Below are 16,417 nucleotides of genomic sequence, written 5' to 3'. Positions count from 1 at the left end.
CTTTTATTGACTCTCATCTATAAGCTATTTGTAACTGCTGCACCAAAATAAATCATTATCATTAGTAACTGATGTTAAAATCTGTTAAATGTGAAGTCGACTCACTTGCTGTTGATTTTATTTCCATATCTTCATTCATGTCACTGTGGAGACATTAAGTTTAAATGAATATTTAACACGTGACTTCATCAGTAAAGTTAAAAATAGAAATGCAATCATGGTCAAACTCATGCAGGATATTAGATGTGTGTTCTTTACTTTGTGGAGTTTCTGTGCTTTCGTCTGTAAATCACCACAACCAGCGCCACACATGAGATGATGATAAGGAAGACGAGAAAACCGATGACAGCTTTATCATTGTCTGAAAACAACAGTTGTAGCAGAAATATATGAAAAAGATGGCATTTATAGTTTCTTAGTATTATTGCTAGTAATTAAAATGGCACATACAGGAAGTGGTCACTGTTTGTATTGTGGGATTACTCTCATAGTGTCCATTCCAGACAGTCACCTGAAAAGACAGAAAGTTCATTAATAATAAAGGACTGAAATGATCATATTCTAGTGAAACCAAACAGTAATATTATACTAACCTTCACTTCGTAGCTCGTAGAGTAGCTCAGATCTCTGAATTCAAAGCTCACATTGTCTTTCACTGTGTCGACCATCATTAAGACGTGCTCTGTATTTCCTCTCAGGTCCATTCAAAGGACCATAATATTTACAGGTCACTATAATCACATTATTCTCTGGATGAGTCACATCAACTTTTGGAATAGCTTCTGGTACTGAAAGAGAATGAAAACAAAAATGTATTTATACATTTAGAAATTTTAATATTTATTTTCATAATTAATCAGTTTCTAGCCATCACATGAATAAAAAGTGTAATAAAAAAGAACCAATGACAGAAAGTTACATCTGATATTCAACAAAACTCAAACTTTTATGCTTTTATGCTTTCAACAAATCTTTGAATCATGACTGGTGAGGCTTTTACTGTACAATAGTTTGGTGCTTTTGACTTTATTTATAACCTGTATAGAAATATAATATATAATATTATATTATAATATATATATGATATATTTTTCATTGAATTATCCAACACTTCAAGTCTATTTAAGGCGTCAGAATAGAATCATTAACTGGAAAATGTTTTGTTTTTGAAGAAAATTGTTTATCTTACTTCAGTAATAGATTATTGTAATTATTATTTCAGTTCGTGTTTATTGTCTTAATCAACTGAATCAACACCTAAATGTTAGTATTAAGTGTTAATATTTCCGACTGATAAGATAAATAACGTCTGAACCATGACTGACAGAAATTACCAACAATTAACTCTCCATCATTACTGTGATCCTGGTACGTTTTAGAAATGTTTTAGAGTGTCATCTATAACATTCATTCTCTCATAAACACTATTGGTATCAATGAATGGTATACTCTCTAATTCACTTCATATTGATCAAGACTAGAACTATTAGCATTTAATTACCTTAAATAATTACTGAGCTTTACGTTACATTATTATGTTGAGTTGAGGATCCTAATTCAAATCTTTACTAGAATTTCACAACCATACGTCCTGTACAAGATCTAAAAGAGTTATGGTACTAAACATCACATGTCAGCTGATCCCTAACTTTCAAAGCTTTTACATCCATGACATTATCTTAACAGAGAAATCACAAAACATAGATGTTCAAAAATAAATGATTTTGATCATGAATTGGTATTCTAATTTTTCTCCATTACATTTATTTTTTCTTGTTCACTTACTTCCAGGCTCAGTTTTCACTACAACCACTTGTCCTTGACCGACTTCCTTGTTGTTGTAGATGGGTTTGACTTCACAGGTATAATCAGTGAATGGTTTTAATCCAGTAAACGTACATCTCCCTCCATCACGGCCTGGATTTGTGACGACTGTAAATGTCAGAGAAATGTCATCAGTGGTGTCTGATTTAATAACAGCAGCTTGATTTTTAATATCCCGTTAATTCAGAAATGAAGTCATCTGGTCATGTTAACACATTAAATGACAAGAACATGTCTCATGTGTCACTGCTGCTTTAGAGCTCTGATTCTGGTCCTACAAGCTAAAACAAATAAAAACAATGACAATAATCTTTATTTCTATAGCACTTTCATCACCAACATTATAATGTGCTTCATAAAAATAGAAACACTGTAATATTAAAAACAGGTGCATAAATAAAAGTTAGTAATAGTAAAATGCATTAAATTTAAGTTATATCTGAGTCAAAAGTCAATTAAAATGAGTTGCAAATTTACTTAATAAATGTATTAAATTAACTTTTAAACATACACTACATACTATATGACCTGTAGAGATACTGCCTTTATCACTATTTTTGAAGGAAACACATTTTAACTTTAAATCACATTTTGCCACCACATCTTCAGTAGAAAAACAGAATCAAACATGATTTCAGTCTCATGTGTATTTTAACACACAGAAAACTAAAATAAATAAACTAAAATGTAATAAACATATTTTCATCTGTTTTCCTTTAATTGACTAAAATAAAGAAAAAATATATTCTAGAAGCTCACTGATGATTCAGACGTCTTATCAGACTGACCAGAGAGTTCATCTCAAAGACCTCATTCAAATATATTGCTGTAACTTAAACACAAAGTAGAGTCAATCTAAAACAGCTTCACTTACTTTGAGTAGGTTGACGATTGTAGGTTTCATGACAGCTACACTCATGAGAAAGCTTCTCTGTGTGGAGGACACGTTGACAGTTGTCACTAGTTGTTGTCCAGCTCAGCTCAATGGACGTTTGAGTTGGGTTTTTGCTCACAGTGGTTATTTTAAAACCTGTTGGAATATAACACATCAGAAACGATGAATTCAGTATCTCTAAACAATCAGAGGATAAAAGTTTTTATTCCATTCATGAGGTAAAGATCAACTCACCACACTTGATATAAACACTAATGGGTGGAGTTGTTTTATTTATGAAGACGTTGTTCTTCTTGATCTGACCAGTACAGTTGTATTCTGTGAAGGGCTCCAGCTCAGACAGTTTCCTGTAGTCGTTGACTTTTCCATTTTCTGAAGAGAAACCAGGATGAGATGATTTCTTCAGTCATGGTTTTTATATCTCAGTGATTATTAGGAGCAGTTATCTTTAACTTTAAATTCAAATTTGGACACATTCAGGATAAATAAATAGATCGCAGAAAACAAAAAGCAGCATTGATTTTCATCACTGTTCACAGTTTTATAATAATAAGAAAATCTGATCTGTTTCACTGTAAATCTTCTTCTCTCTGCTTCTCTTCTTTACCTGAACAGGTGTAATCAACAGTGAGACTCTGACACTTTGGTGGAAACACTGGTTTAATTTCTGCAGGAAGTCCAGTGGGAGGAGTCTGATTTATGTCACTTGGATCTAAGAAATCTGTGGAGAGAAAGAATTAGAAACATAAAACTTGATAACTTTAGATATAAAGCACATGAGTTTGAAAATGAAGTTTGATAGTTTGTACAAACCAAGAGAGATGAATGTGGTGCGACTAAAAGAAGAGCTCCCACACGTGAAGGTTGAAGTAAAATCTGAGCAAATGTCCTCGTTACCACCTTTGACACACCATGTTTTACTTTGTGTTTCTCTGTTGCATTGAATCTTATCTGGTGTTGACAGTGAAGAGCTGATGTTCCAGTCACTTTGGTAACAAACATATCCAGACATGCAGCTGACAACTTTAATGTCACCTTCACCTGAAATACACAAGTGATGAACACATGTCTGTTTTATTCACATTTCTTCAATTAACAGAAACAGAACAGTATTTATTATTTGTACTCACTCAATGTAGATGTTCCAGTCACATCTTGGCCAGAGTCACAGAGTGTTTCACTTCCATCACTGTCAATGAAAGTAACTCTATGCTCATAGTCAGTACAGGGCTTCAGGTGTTTGATTTCAAGAGATGAGTTTTGAAGGTTGTACGTCTTTGTCTCTGATCCGTTTACTTCAGAAATATTGATGTTGTAGTTTCCAGTGGTGAAGTTCATCACTGTAATCTTTAAACCAAACTTGATGGGTGTAACAGTGTAAGAACCTGCACAGAAAATCAACAGAATTATTAAATATGTTAAACTGATGTTGAACATGGTTCTGTGTTTGCTGCTGATAAAATATATTCTGTACACTGACTGAAATAGAAATTACTTTCACTGGAGTTAATGTAAAGATGAAACACGAGCTGGACATAAATACTAGAGATAAATTATCTTTAAAGTGATACTCACACTCTGGACGTGCTGAGTCGGAAGACACATTTAAGGGGGATTAGAAAGAGGAAAACAAACATTAAATGTGATCGTGACATGAGTCATTTAAAACCTTTTCTAAACTACAGCAGGTACCTCGTGGTGTGAGCGCCCATTGTCTATACTTCCATGAATAACACAATCTTACCACGTTGCATTAAATTCATAGAGAGAACTCAACCTTTGGTGGTGTTTCCTCCGTGGTGACTGGAGGTGAGGTCTGGTTTTGAGTTCGTCTGTTAGAGAGGTTGGTTGGAGGGTGGATAATGGTTGTAGGAGAGTGGTTGTGTTTGAGATGCTTGTAGGAGAAGTGGTGGCTGCAGGATGAGAGCATGTTGAGGTCACTTCAGACAGCAAAACTTACTGCCAACAGTCTTACCTGACATGACACTAAACTGAGACATCATCATTTCACAATTTCTTACAGCATTAAAACTGTAAACAGTCTGGTATACGTTACAGACAGTGCTTGTAGTCATGTTAGACTGAAAGAGGAGGTTGAGTTGAGGGATGTAGAGGTGTGTGGAGGTATAGGGCAGTAGTGGATGTTGTCTGAATTGTAGTAGCTTCTGACTTGTTATTAGCTGTACTGTGGTGATGGAGGTAGTGTGTAACATTAAGGCTGGTTGCTTGAGATGAAGGAGCAGTTGTTTGTGGTGCGTGAGCAAGGAGGATAAACGTAGCTTTCCAGAGAAAAACATTAACATAAGTTGCTGGTAGTCAGATCTGTACACTCTGTATTTTCACTCATTTGAATAAACACACTGAAAATTTTCTTTGCTTTTTTTCATAGTTGAGGGTGAAATTGTAAATAATATTTTGTAAAAAAGCTGCTTGACAGACAATGATCAGAGGACGAGATTACTGAGGAACTGCACACACACTTTTCAACCAAACTTTCAACAAATGAATATTAGTTTAGTTTTAATTTATTTATTTCAAACATTCAAATGAAAAGAAGTGCATCAAATGCATATCTAACAGAAAAAAAGACAGAAAAATAAAAATACTTCCATAACATAAATTACTGGTAATGTTCGAAAAGGCGTTGGGGGAAGTAACACACTTATCTGGTCCCACTCCCTGCCTGTCTTCCTCCTCTGCTAAATAAAAATAATGATAATTTAATTTAAAAAAATAAATAAATAAATAATAACATTTAAAGTGCCTTACATCTTCTTCATTCCTATAAAATCATGTCAAACATTTTGTTTTATACTTTGTAAAGACGAGTCTGTGAACATCAGTTTTTCTGTTTTTTTTTTCCCTTCTTGTGTTTTTCAGTAGCACAACTTAAGTAAAAATTTATCCAGAACTTGCATGTCTACCTTACGCATGTCTACCTTACACATGTATGGAGCCAGAACAATGACTTTAATATTTGACACTGAAAACAGAACTTTTAGCATTGAAACAAAAGTGTAACAAAAGTAATGGCATTGAAAAATAATCAGTTGAAAAATAAAAGGATATATATAGGAATACTGATATACTGCAAGGTCCTACGTGAATAACAGAAAAAGAGACTTACTGGCGTTCATCCTGGCGAACTGGTTCCTTCTATGTTATCTTTCGTTAGCTGGACAACACGAAGGAGCTACATAACCCAGAATAAGAGGAAGGTCTAAACTCTTTAAATAGAGCATGAGCAGACATCATGTCTTCAAGATGCTGTATGTGTTCTGAGCCGTGTTCTGCTCATTATTTGTCAAAAATTGTCAAACTGGACAAAGTTCATCTTTTTTCAGCTCAATACAGGATGCATAATGTTGTTTTTGCATAACTTTTGACTTATTAGATAAAGGGAGTTTTGTAGTGGGTTTTGGTAATTGAATGAAATAATAGTATGTAAAGTAGTACAAGTAGTAGGCTGTTACTAAGAAAAAAATAACCAACTCAGCCTCAGTTCGCCCCCTGTGGATCCACTGTACCCTTAGCATTTGTCTGTACTGCGTATGCTCAGGGCTGGCTCTGTTTGGAAGAAACTGCTCGATAAAATTTTGAATGAAAATAGACTTTATCAAGAATAAATCACATTTCACAATTCATGAGAAGAAAAAAAATTCAACTTCTTCCGCTTCTTCTTGTTGTCACTTTTAGGTGGCCCCCCAGTTTAACTGTTGTTACCCCATATGCCCCCCACTTGACAGTACTCTGTATCCGCCCCTGCTTGAAACTGAAAACAAAAAAAATTGAACTGAAAACGAGTGAGACTAAAAAAAAATTAAAAAAAAATACAATACAAATACAATATTTAATTTTCTATGCTCATTTTTCAGCATCAATATTACTTTCAGTATCGATATAATTTTTGTTACAATGCCAAAGATTTTGTTTTCAATGCCAAATATTAGAGTCAGTATTTTGGCTCCATAATTACAGTTGTGTTTGGTTGGAACTTCCCCACCTTATTCCTTTTTCATAAAAAGTCCTGAATTGATTCCTTAGTTTGGAATCAACTTTAATGCAAATGTGCCATATTATAATACGTGTGCAGCAATATCCAACGCATTAGATTTTAGAATGAATGAAATAAAATAATAAGCATTCACTTACATTGACTTACAGTCACAGAAACCATGCCGGCCCACAGCAGCAGGACCCTGAGAGCACAGCGACCTGCCATATCAGGGAGTTGGGGTGCATATGCCTCTCTGACCGGAGACCAGTAGAATATGTTCTCACAGCAAACGAGTGCTTTAAAGTGTCATTTCCTCTTTTATTTTAAGAGAATCTCTGCTTCCTCCTCACGGTGAAGCCATGTATACGCTCTCATAACTTCTGTTTCTCTGGCTAATGGCTAATGTTGAGTCAATCTACATGAAAACAAATGCACACATGCGGCCCCATTTATTTTAAGAGACTTAGGAACACTTAAAGTAATGAGTGGTTATGGCCAATGGATTAGGGAGGTCATAAGTTATGTTCATTTAGAAAAAAATAGATATACTGTAAGAGGGACCACCAGAAAATTCTGTTAGCCATCTATTTCCTTTGTAGAAGGCACAGCAGCTATTGACATTCCTATGTAACCCAAATGTGTGTGTGTACCTGTTTTTGTTTGTTTTTGTTTTTTCTCATTTCTTTTCTTTTTCTTTCTCTCTCCGTTATGGTCCCTCCACCACGGCCTGGATTTATGGTGACTGTAAATGTCAGAGAATTGTCATCAGTGGTGTCTGATTTAATAACAGCAGCTTGATTTAAAGAGACTTGAAATTTCTGAATTTCAACTTAATGTGTCAGAAATATCCAGCAGATCAGAAATGAAGTCATCTGGTCGTGTTAACACATTAAATGACAAGAACATGACCCATGTGTCACCGCTGCTTTAGAGCTCTGATTCTGGTCCTACAAGCTAAAACAAATAATAACAATGACAATAATCTTCCTATAGCTTTTACAGTCAACATTACTAAGTTCTTATTTTGTCTGGGGTCTTGGCACAAAGGATTGTAACATCTGGTGGTGGTGGTTTTCTCTGTGGTGACTGGAGGTGAGGTCTGGTTTTGGGTTCTGTCTGTTAGAGAGATTGAGGTGAGGGATGGAGAGGTGAGTGGAGATATGGAGGGAGTTTTTGAGATGTCTGTGCCATCGTTAGGAGCTGCTGCCATTAACACAAGTTGCTGGTTATTAGATCTGTAAACTCTGTAATTTTCACTCACGTTTGAACAAACACTGAAAATTTTATTTTGCTTTTGTTTCATAGTTGAGGGAGAAATTGCAAATAATATTTTGTAAAAAGCTTCTTGCAGACAATGTTCAGAGGACGAGATTACTGAGGAACTGCACACACACTTTTCAACCAAACTTTCAACAAATGTCCAACAAACAGGGAAACAGTTGGCATTCCCACAATCATTACTTTTTAACATTAGTTTAGTTTTACTATATTTATTTCAAACGTTCAAATGAAAAGAAATGCATCAAATGCATATACAATAGAAAAAAAAGACAGAAAAATAAAAATACTTCCATTGAGTAACATAAATTGCTGGTAATGTTCAAAAAGGTGTCGCGGGAAGTAACACACTTATCTGGCCCCACCCCCTGCCAGTATTAATATGTCATTATTCAGTGTTGTCTTCCTCCTCTGCTAAATTAAAATAATAATAGCAACAATAATAAGAAGAATAACAACAATAATAATATTTAAAGTGCCTTACATACGTCTTCTTCATTCCTATAATTTGTGAAAATCATGTCTTTATACCTCTTCCCATATTGTGTAACATCTTCACTGTGCCTGACTTCTTCACCCAATGTATTTCACAAAATCACCCCACAAACAGATATGCACATGCATGAACATGTTTTGTATACTGTTAGAAAGTAGATTATTTCTTACTTTGAACATAATATGTACAGTTTTAAACTCCACCAAACTTCCACTCCACTAAATTTAAGTGCACGTGGCATAAAAATGTGTTGCGTTGATTGTTGTTGCTTGTTTGTTTAGTTTTGTTTTCTTCTTTTATTCTGTGTTGAAATAAATTTTCATTCATTCGCTTAACTCTCATTTTTATAGGAGGAGCACAAGTCATATCCAGAACTTGCATGTCTACCTCACACAAGTATGGAGCCAGAACAATGACTTTAATATTTGAAAACACAGTCTTTGGCATTGAAACAAAAGTGTAACAAAAGTAATGACATTGAAAAATAATCAACTGAAAAATAAAAGGATATAAGGACCGACTCACTGCAACATAACTAGCTGCAAGATCCTACGTGAATAACAGAAAAAGAGAGTAGAAGACTTACTGGTGTTCGTCCTGGCGAACTGGTTCCTTCCATGTTGTCTTTCGTTAGTTAGACAACACGAAGAAGCACAACGTTTACGCTACACAAATCTAGAGCGTTCTATGTATACATATGAAAGCGTTACTGAATAATAACTGCATGTCATTGAGATCATAAATTTAGAAAAAGAGGAAGGTAAATCATTTAAATAGAGCGTGAGAGCGTCATGTCTTCAAGTTGCTGTATGAGTCGTTTTTCTAAGTGTTGTGTTATGCATTACAGAAAAGAACGGTGGAAGCTCATCATTTGTCACATTCTCATGGAAACTCTGGACATAGTGCGTTGCTTTTAAAAAAAAATAACTAAACAGCCAATTAACTGGAAACAAAGTAGGCCAAAAATATAGAATATTTATTATTTTTTTTTATATTTGTTTGGTCATCAGCATTTTCTGAGAGTTAAATGTGGCCTCTCTGGACCTCTTTTATTTGGCATTGCTTCACTGCGCTATGTCTTATAATTATATTCAGATGGTTTTTGCTCTAACTCGATAATGTGTTTATTGACCTCTACAGCTGACACATCTGATGTGATGGCACCAAATGTCACATTGCGCTTGCTGTCACTCTCCTCTCTCAGAGTTTCAACGGTGAACACCAGTAGTGCAAATTTATGGTTTTGCTTATTGTGCTGAACACTTCTTGTTTACTACACAGTTAAGAAGTATTTAAAAAAAAAAAAAATCATAATTATATTAAATATTGCGATATGTGATCATTGACAGTGCTGCAAATGCTTCTGTTGGTGAGCTTACTAATTGCACATAATAGTTAGATAGCTCTTATAAGCTAAGAGCTAATGTAGCCAACAAAAGTATGATGTATACAAAAATACATGGTTTAAGAAAATAAATTATTTCCACGTCTTAATATTGAAGACAGAGGTCATTCATTTTTTTGTCACTTGTAGTGAAGTTTAACTGTTGTTACCCCCTGTGCCCCCCACTTGAAAATACTCTGGATCTGCCCCTGCTTGAAACTGAAAACCACTGAGACTAAAAAGAAAAAAATTACCCAAATACAATATTAGTTTTCTATGCCGTTTCTATGCCTATTTTTCAATGTCAATATTTTTTTCAACATCAGTATAATTTTCGTTACAATGTCAAATATTATTTTCAATGCAAAATATTAAAGTCAGTATTTTGGCCCCATAATTACAGTTGTGTTAGGTTGGGACTTCCCTGCCTTATTCTTTTCATAAAAAATCCCAAATGGATTACTTAACTTTAATACATATGTGCCATATTCTAAAATGGGTACGGCAATATCCAACGCATCAGATTTTAGAATGAATGAAATAAAATAATAAGCATTCACTTACATTGACTTACAGTCACAGAAACCATGCCGGCCCACAGCAGCAGGACCCTGAGAGCACAGCGACCTGCCATATCAGGGAGTTGGGGTGCATATGTCTCTCTGACAGGAGACCAATAGACTATTTTCTCACAGCAAACGAGTGCTTCAAAGATTCATTTCCTCTTTTATTTTAAGATAATTCCTTGTAAACCACACAAAAGGAACTCTTAGAAGTGAGTTTCCTTCTTAGGACTGTTGGTGTAGTTGATGGTGATGTGTTGTTTGTGTGTTGGAGGTCATTAGCTTGGTGTCAATGGTCTCCCTCCTGCTTGCGTCCAATGGGTGAGACCCTTTTCCTCTTCCTTCACTAGAATGACTCTGCCTGCCCTTAGTTCTCTGCTTCCTCCTCACGGTGAAGCCGGGTATACGCTCTCATAACTTCTGTTTCTGTCAATCTACATGAAATCAAATTCACACATGCAGTACCCTTTAGAGATACTTAGGAATACTTAAAGTAGTTAGTGGAGGAGACAGAAGAGCGAATGAGACTCACAGGTGAGTGCGGCAAGCTGTGTGATGTGGTCAACAATTGTATTGGGCGGCTCAGCGCCTCGGTGGTTAGCACTGTTGCCTCCCAGCAAGAACGACTGAGTTTGAGATCAGATCAGGCCTTCCTGGGTGGAGTTTGCATGTTCTTCCTGTGTCTGTGTGGGTTATCTCTGGGTATTCTGGTTTCCTCCAAAGACATGCTTGTTTGGTTAGTTTAGGTTAGTTGGTGACTCTAAATTGACTCTAGATGTGAGTGTGAGTGGTTGTTTGTTTCTGTGTCAGCCCTGTGATAGACAGGACCTATGGACCCTGTCCAGGGTGTACCCCACCTCTCAGCTGATGATAGCTGGGATAGACTTCAGCAACTCCCGCAACTCTGAAGATGAGATGAGACGATTGTATTGACTGAATTAGATAGATAGATAGATAGATAGATAGATAGATAGATAGATAGATAGATAGATAGATAGATAGATAGATAGATAGATAGATAGATCGCATTCTATTTTTTATTGCATGTTTAACTCTATTTGAGTTGATGATGTTTCTTTATATTATTAATGTAGACTGCAGGAACTCTTAGTTTTCATGGCATTTTCTCTATCTTGATATAATATATGTTTAGATACTAATCTAAAATAGGCCTGTTTTTTTTTTTTTTTTTTTTGATTGCATTTGAAGAGCTGATGTCCCAGACACTTTGGTAAACATATCCAGACATGCAGCTGACAACTTTAATGTCATCTTTACTTTAGAGCTCTGATTCTGGTTGTACAATCTAAAACAAATAATTATCTTTTTTTCTATAGCACTTTTACGATCAACATGTGAACGTTCTTCATAAAAACAGAAACACTGTCATATTAAAAACAGAAAGCAAAACAAATGTCTATTAGTTATTAAGAGTAAACCCTCTATGCAATAGCTAATGCTTTTTCAGGATAAAACTTCTTAAATCCTTTTGCGCCTGATGTACAAATAAATGGATTAAACTCAAATTATTTTGACATTTTATCATATTATTTTTTTATCAATAATGTGCTTTCATATTTTTTGTTTTGTGCAAAATTAAAAACTTATAAATAAAAACGTTATCGAACTATGTCTTTCAAACATATTGTGAATTATAAATTAAACTTAGGGTTGTCTAACCAGGAACCGATCTTGCAGTCCGAGCCGGATAGAGCCAAACAAACAGGTCGAACATATAGTGACGTCATCTGGAAGCGCCAGATACTCTGATCGAACAGATCTGGTACCTACAGAGGTCTGCAGCCAGGCCGTCTTGGATTTCCACTATGCTGCTTTAAACAGGAACTTTTCTACAACCACGTGTCTCTTTAAGGCCTGAGGCCCTGAGAGGTTGACAAGCTGTACCTCAGTGTAACTGTTCTCTTCAACCAGCACTGCACTTTTTTTTTTTTAACTTCCGTTTAATTAGAGAAATTATTAAAAAGAAAAAAATCAAAAAAAATCAGCAACTTCTTTAATTTTTTTCAGTTTGACTTTTATTTGTTTAACAAGACCCTCATGGAGATTAAAAAGCTCAGTAAGAAAAAGGCAGTTTTTGGAAATGACACATCACGGTAGCACACATGTTAAAAAGATATAATATTTGAGACATTAGCTAATGATTAAAAGGTAATTAAAGTTCTAAAAACTAACTAAATATTTGCTCCACACTGAGACACTTCATTCCTGAGCACTGAGAGTTGATGGTGATCTGGTTTCTTCATCACTGAGCTTCTTTATGACGTTGTGCAGGAGGACGAGTATTCACATAAACTACAACAACAGACAGGACATCATTTAATTCAATACAACCATAGTACACTTCTAAAATATACTTATATAAGACATTTTATTGATTTACTTCTCGTAAAACTACAAACTATTGGTAACTCCTGCTTTGAAATAAATCATTATCATTAGTAAAAATCTGATAAATGTGAAGTCGACTCACTTGGTTCTGAATCCATCTCCATATCTTCATTCACGTCACTGTGGAGACATTCAGTTTAAATGAATGTTTAACACATGGTTTTATCAGTAAAGTTTAAAAATAAAATAAAAACATGCAATCATGGTCAAACTCATGCAGGATATTAGATGTGTGTTCTTTACTATGTGGAGTTTCTGTGCTTTAGTCTGTAAATCTTGTAGAACACCACAACCAGCACCACACATGAGATGATGATGATGAGGAAGACGAAAAATCCGATGAGAGCTTTTTCGACATCGTCTGTAAACAAAAGTTGTAGCAGAAACATATGAAAGAGATGGCATTTATAGTTTACTGTTATTTGTTTTGCTAGTTATTTTAAAAGCTGTTGGAATATAACAGACATCAGAAACGATGAATTCAGTATCTCTAAACAATTAGAGGATAAAAGTTTTAATTCCATTCTTGAGTTAAAGTAAAGATCAACTCACCACAGTGAATATTAGCACTTGTTGTTTTATTTGTCGAGTCTGGAAGACACATTTAAAGGAGATTAGAAAAGAGGAAAACATACATTAATATGTGATTCTGTGACATGAGTCATTTAAAACACTTTTCTAAATTACAGCAGGTACCTCGTGGTGTGAGCGCCCATTGTCTATACTTCCATGAATAACACAATCTTACCACAATAACATTAAATCATAGAGAGAACTCAAACCTTTGGTGGTGGTTTTCTCCGTGGTGACTGGAGGTGAGGTCTGGTTTTGAGTTCTGTCTGTTAGAGAGATTGATTGGAGGGTGGATGAAGTTTCTTACAGCATTAAAACTGTAAACAGAGTCTGGATATGTTAATGGGCGGTGCTGTAGTCATTTTAGACTGAAATGAGGAGGTTGAGTTGAGGGATGTAGAGGTGAGTGGAGGTATAGGGGTAGGAGCTGGGATGTCTGTGCCATTGGTAGTAGCTTCTGACTTGTTATTAGCTGCTATTGTGGTGAGTGGAGGTGAGATGGTAACATTAAGGCTGGTTGCTTGAGATGAAGGAGCAGTTGTGGTGGTGCGTGGACGCAAGGAGGATGAAACAGCAGCTTTCCAAGAGAAAAACATTAACACAAGTCGCTGGTAGTCAGATCTGTACACTCTGTAATTTTCACTTATTCGAACAAACACACTGAAAAATTTCTTTTGCTTTTGTTTCATAGTTGAGGGTGAAATTGTAAATAATATTTTGTAAAAAGCTGCTTCACGGACAATGTTCAGAGGACGAGATTACTGAGGAACTGCACACACACTTTTCAACTAAACCTTCAACAAATGTCCAACAAACGAAACAGTTGGCGTTCACACTATCAACACTTTTGTCCTTTTGATCATTAGCTTAGTTTTAATTTATATATTTCGAACATTCAAATCAAAAGAAATGCATCAAATGCAAATAATTGGGAAAAACAGACAGAAAAATAAAATTTCTTCCAATGAGTAACATAAATTACTGGTAATGTTCGAAAAGGCGTAAGGTTAAGGCAAAAAAGGTATTCAATGTTTTCTTCCTCCTCTGCTAAATAATAACAACAATAATAATATTTAAAGTGCCTTACAAATCATCTCTTTATACCGCTTCCCATGAATAGATTATTTCTTACTTTGAACTTAATATGTACAGTTTTGAACTCCACCAAACTCCAACTCCACTAAATTTAAGTGCATGTAGCATGAAATTGTGTTGCTTTGTTTATTGTTGCTTGTTTGTTTGTTTGTTTCTTCTTTTATTCTGTGTTCAAAAACATTTTCAATCATTCACTTAACTCTCATTGTTTTAGAACAGAATTTAATCATAAATTCATCAGGAGCACAATTCAAGTAAAAATTGATCCAGAACTTGCATGTCTACCTCACACAAGTATGGAGCCAGAACAATGACTTTAATATTTGACATTGAAAACACAGTCTTTGGCATTGACACAAAAGTGTAACAAAGTAATGGCATTGAAAAATAATCAACTGAAAAATAAAAGGATATGAGGACTGACTTACTGCAACATAACTAGCTGCAAGGTCCTACGTGAATAACAGAAAAAGAGAGTAGAAGACTTACTGGCGTTCGTCCTGGCGAACTGGTTCCTTCCATTTTGTCTTTCGTTAGGTAGACAACACGAAGAAGCAGAACGTTTATGCTACACAAATCTAGAGCATTCTATGCACACATATGAAAGCGTTACTGAATAATAACTACATGCCACTGAGAGCACAAATTTAGAAAAAGGGGAAGGTAAACTCATTTAAATAAAATGTGAGAGCGTCATGTCTTCAAGATGCTGTATGAGTCGTGTTCTAAGTGTTGTGTTCAGGCATTAACAGAAAAGAACGGTGGAAGCTCATCATTTGTCACATTCTCATGGAAACTCTGGACATAGTGCGTTGCTTTTCAAAAAAAATAACTAAACAGCCAATTAACTGGAAACAAAGTAGGCCAAAAATATGGAATATTTTTCTTTTTTCTATTTGTTTGGTCATCAGCATTTTCTTAGAGTTAAATGTGGCCTCTCTGGATCTCTTTTATTTGGCATTGCATCACTGAGCCGTGTCTTATAATTATATTCAGATGGTTTTTGCTCTAACTCAATAATGTGTTTATTGACCTCTACAGCTGACACATCTGATGTGATGGCACCAAATGTCATTTTGCGCTTGCTGTCACTCTGCTCTCTGAGTTTCAAAGGTGAACATCAGAATCACAAATCTATGGTTTTGCTTATTGTGCTGAACACTTTTTGTTTACTACACAGTTAAGGATTTAAAAAATGTTCATAATTATATTAATATTGCGATATGTGTTCATTGACAGTGCTGCAAATGCTTCTGTTGGTGAGCTTACTAATTGCACATAATAGTTAGATATTGACGATCCTTATAAGCTAAGAGCTAATGCAGCCAACAAAAGCACGATGAATACAAAAATACATGGTTTAAGAAAATAAATTATTTCCTCGTCTTAATATTGAAGACAGAGGTCATTCATTTTTTTGTCACTTGTAGTGAAGTTTAACTGTTGTTACCCCCTGTGCCCCCCACTTGAAAATACTCTGGATCTGCCCCTGCTTGAAACTGAAAACCACTGAGACTAAAACAAAAAAAATTACCCAAATACAATATTCCTTTTCTATGCCGTTTCTATGCCTATTTTTCAATGTCAGTATTTTTTTCAATATCAGTATAAATTTTGTTACAATGTCAAATATTATTTTCAATGCAAAATATTAAAGTCAGTATTTTGGCACCATAATTACAGTTGTGTTAGGTTGGGACTTCCTCTCCTTATTCTTTTCATAAAAAATCCCAATCGGATTACTCAACTTTAATACATATGTGCCATATTCTAAAATGGGTACGGCAATATCCAACACATCAGATTTTAGAATGAATGAAATAAAATAATAAGCATTCACTTACATTGACTTACAGTCACAGAAACCATGCCGACCCACAGCAGCAGGACCCTGAGAGCACAG

At 35.1% G+C, this 16,417-nt stretch overlaps 1 protein-coding gene across 1 annotated transcript in view; it reads right to left on the bottom strand.

Annotated features, from left to right (window-relative positions):
* The window catches only part of LOC125008845 (receptor-type tyrosine-protein phosphatase C-like), a 46,395-nt gene that overhangs the window by 19,001 nt on the left and 10,977 nt on the right, over nt 1–16,417 (bottom strand). The window contains exons 4-9 of the mRNA XM_047586177.1: nt 3,850–4,104; nt 3,533–3,760; nt 3,327–3,440; nt 2,954–3,091; nt 2,699–2,854; nt 1,786–1,932 (exon numbers count right to left, since the gene is read on the bottom strand). Coding sequence (XP_047442133.1) covers nt 1,786–1,932; nt 2,699–2,854; nt 2,954–3,091; nt 3,327–3,440; nt 3,533–3,760; nt 3,850–4,104 — 1,038 coding nt within the window. The remainder of the gene's footprint in view (nt 1–1,785; nt 1,933–2,698; nt 2,855–2,953; nt 3,092–3,326; nt 3,441–3,532; nt 3,761–3,849; nt 4,105–16,417) is intronic.

Source organism: Mugil cephalus, chromosome 6 (assembly GCF_022458985.1).
Source record: "Mugil cephalus isolate CIBA_MC_2020 chromosome 6, CIBA_Mcephalus_1.1, whole genome shotgun sequence".
Lineage (NCBI taxonomy): Eukaryota > Metazoa > Chordata > Actinopteri > Mugiliformes > Mugilidae > Mugil > Mugil cephalus.
This window is presented reverse-complemented; position numbering and strand designations above follow the sequence as displayed.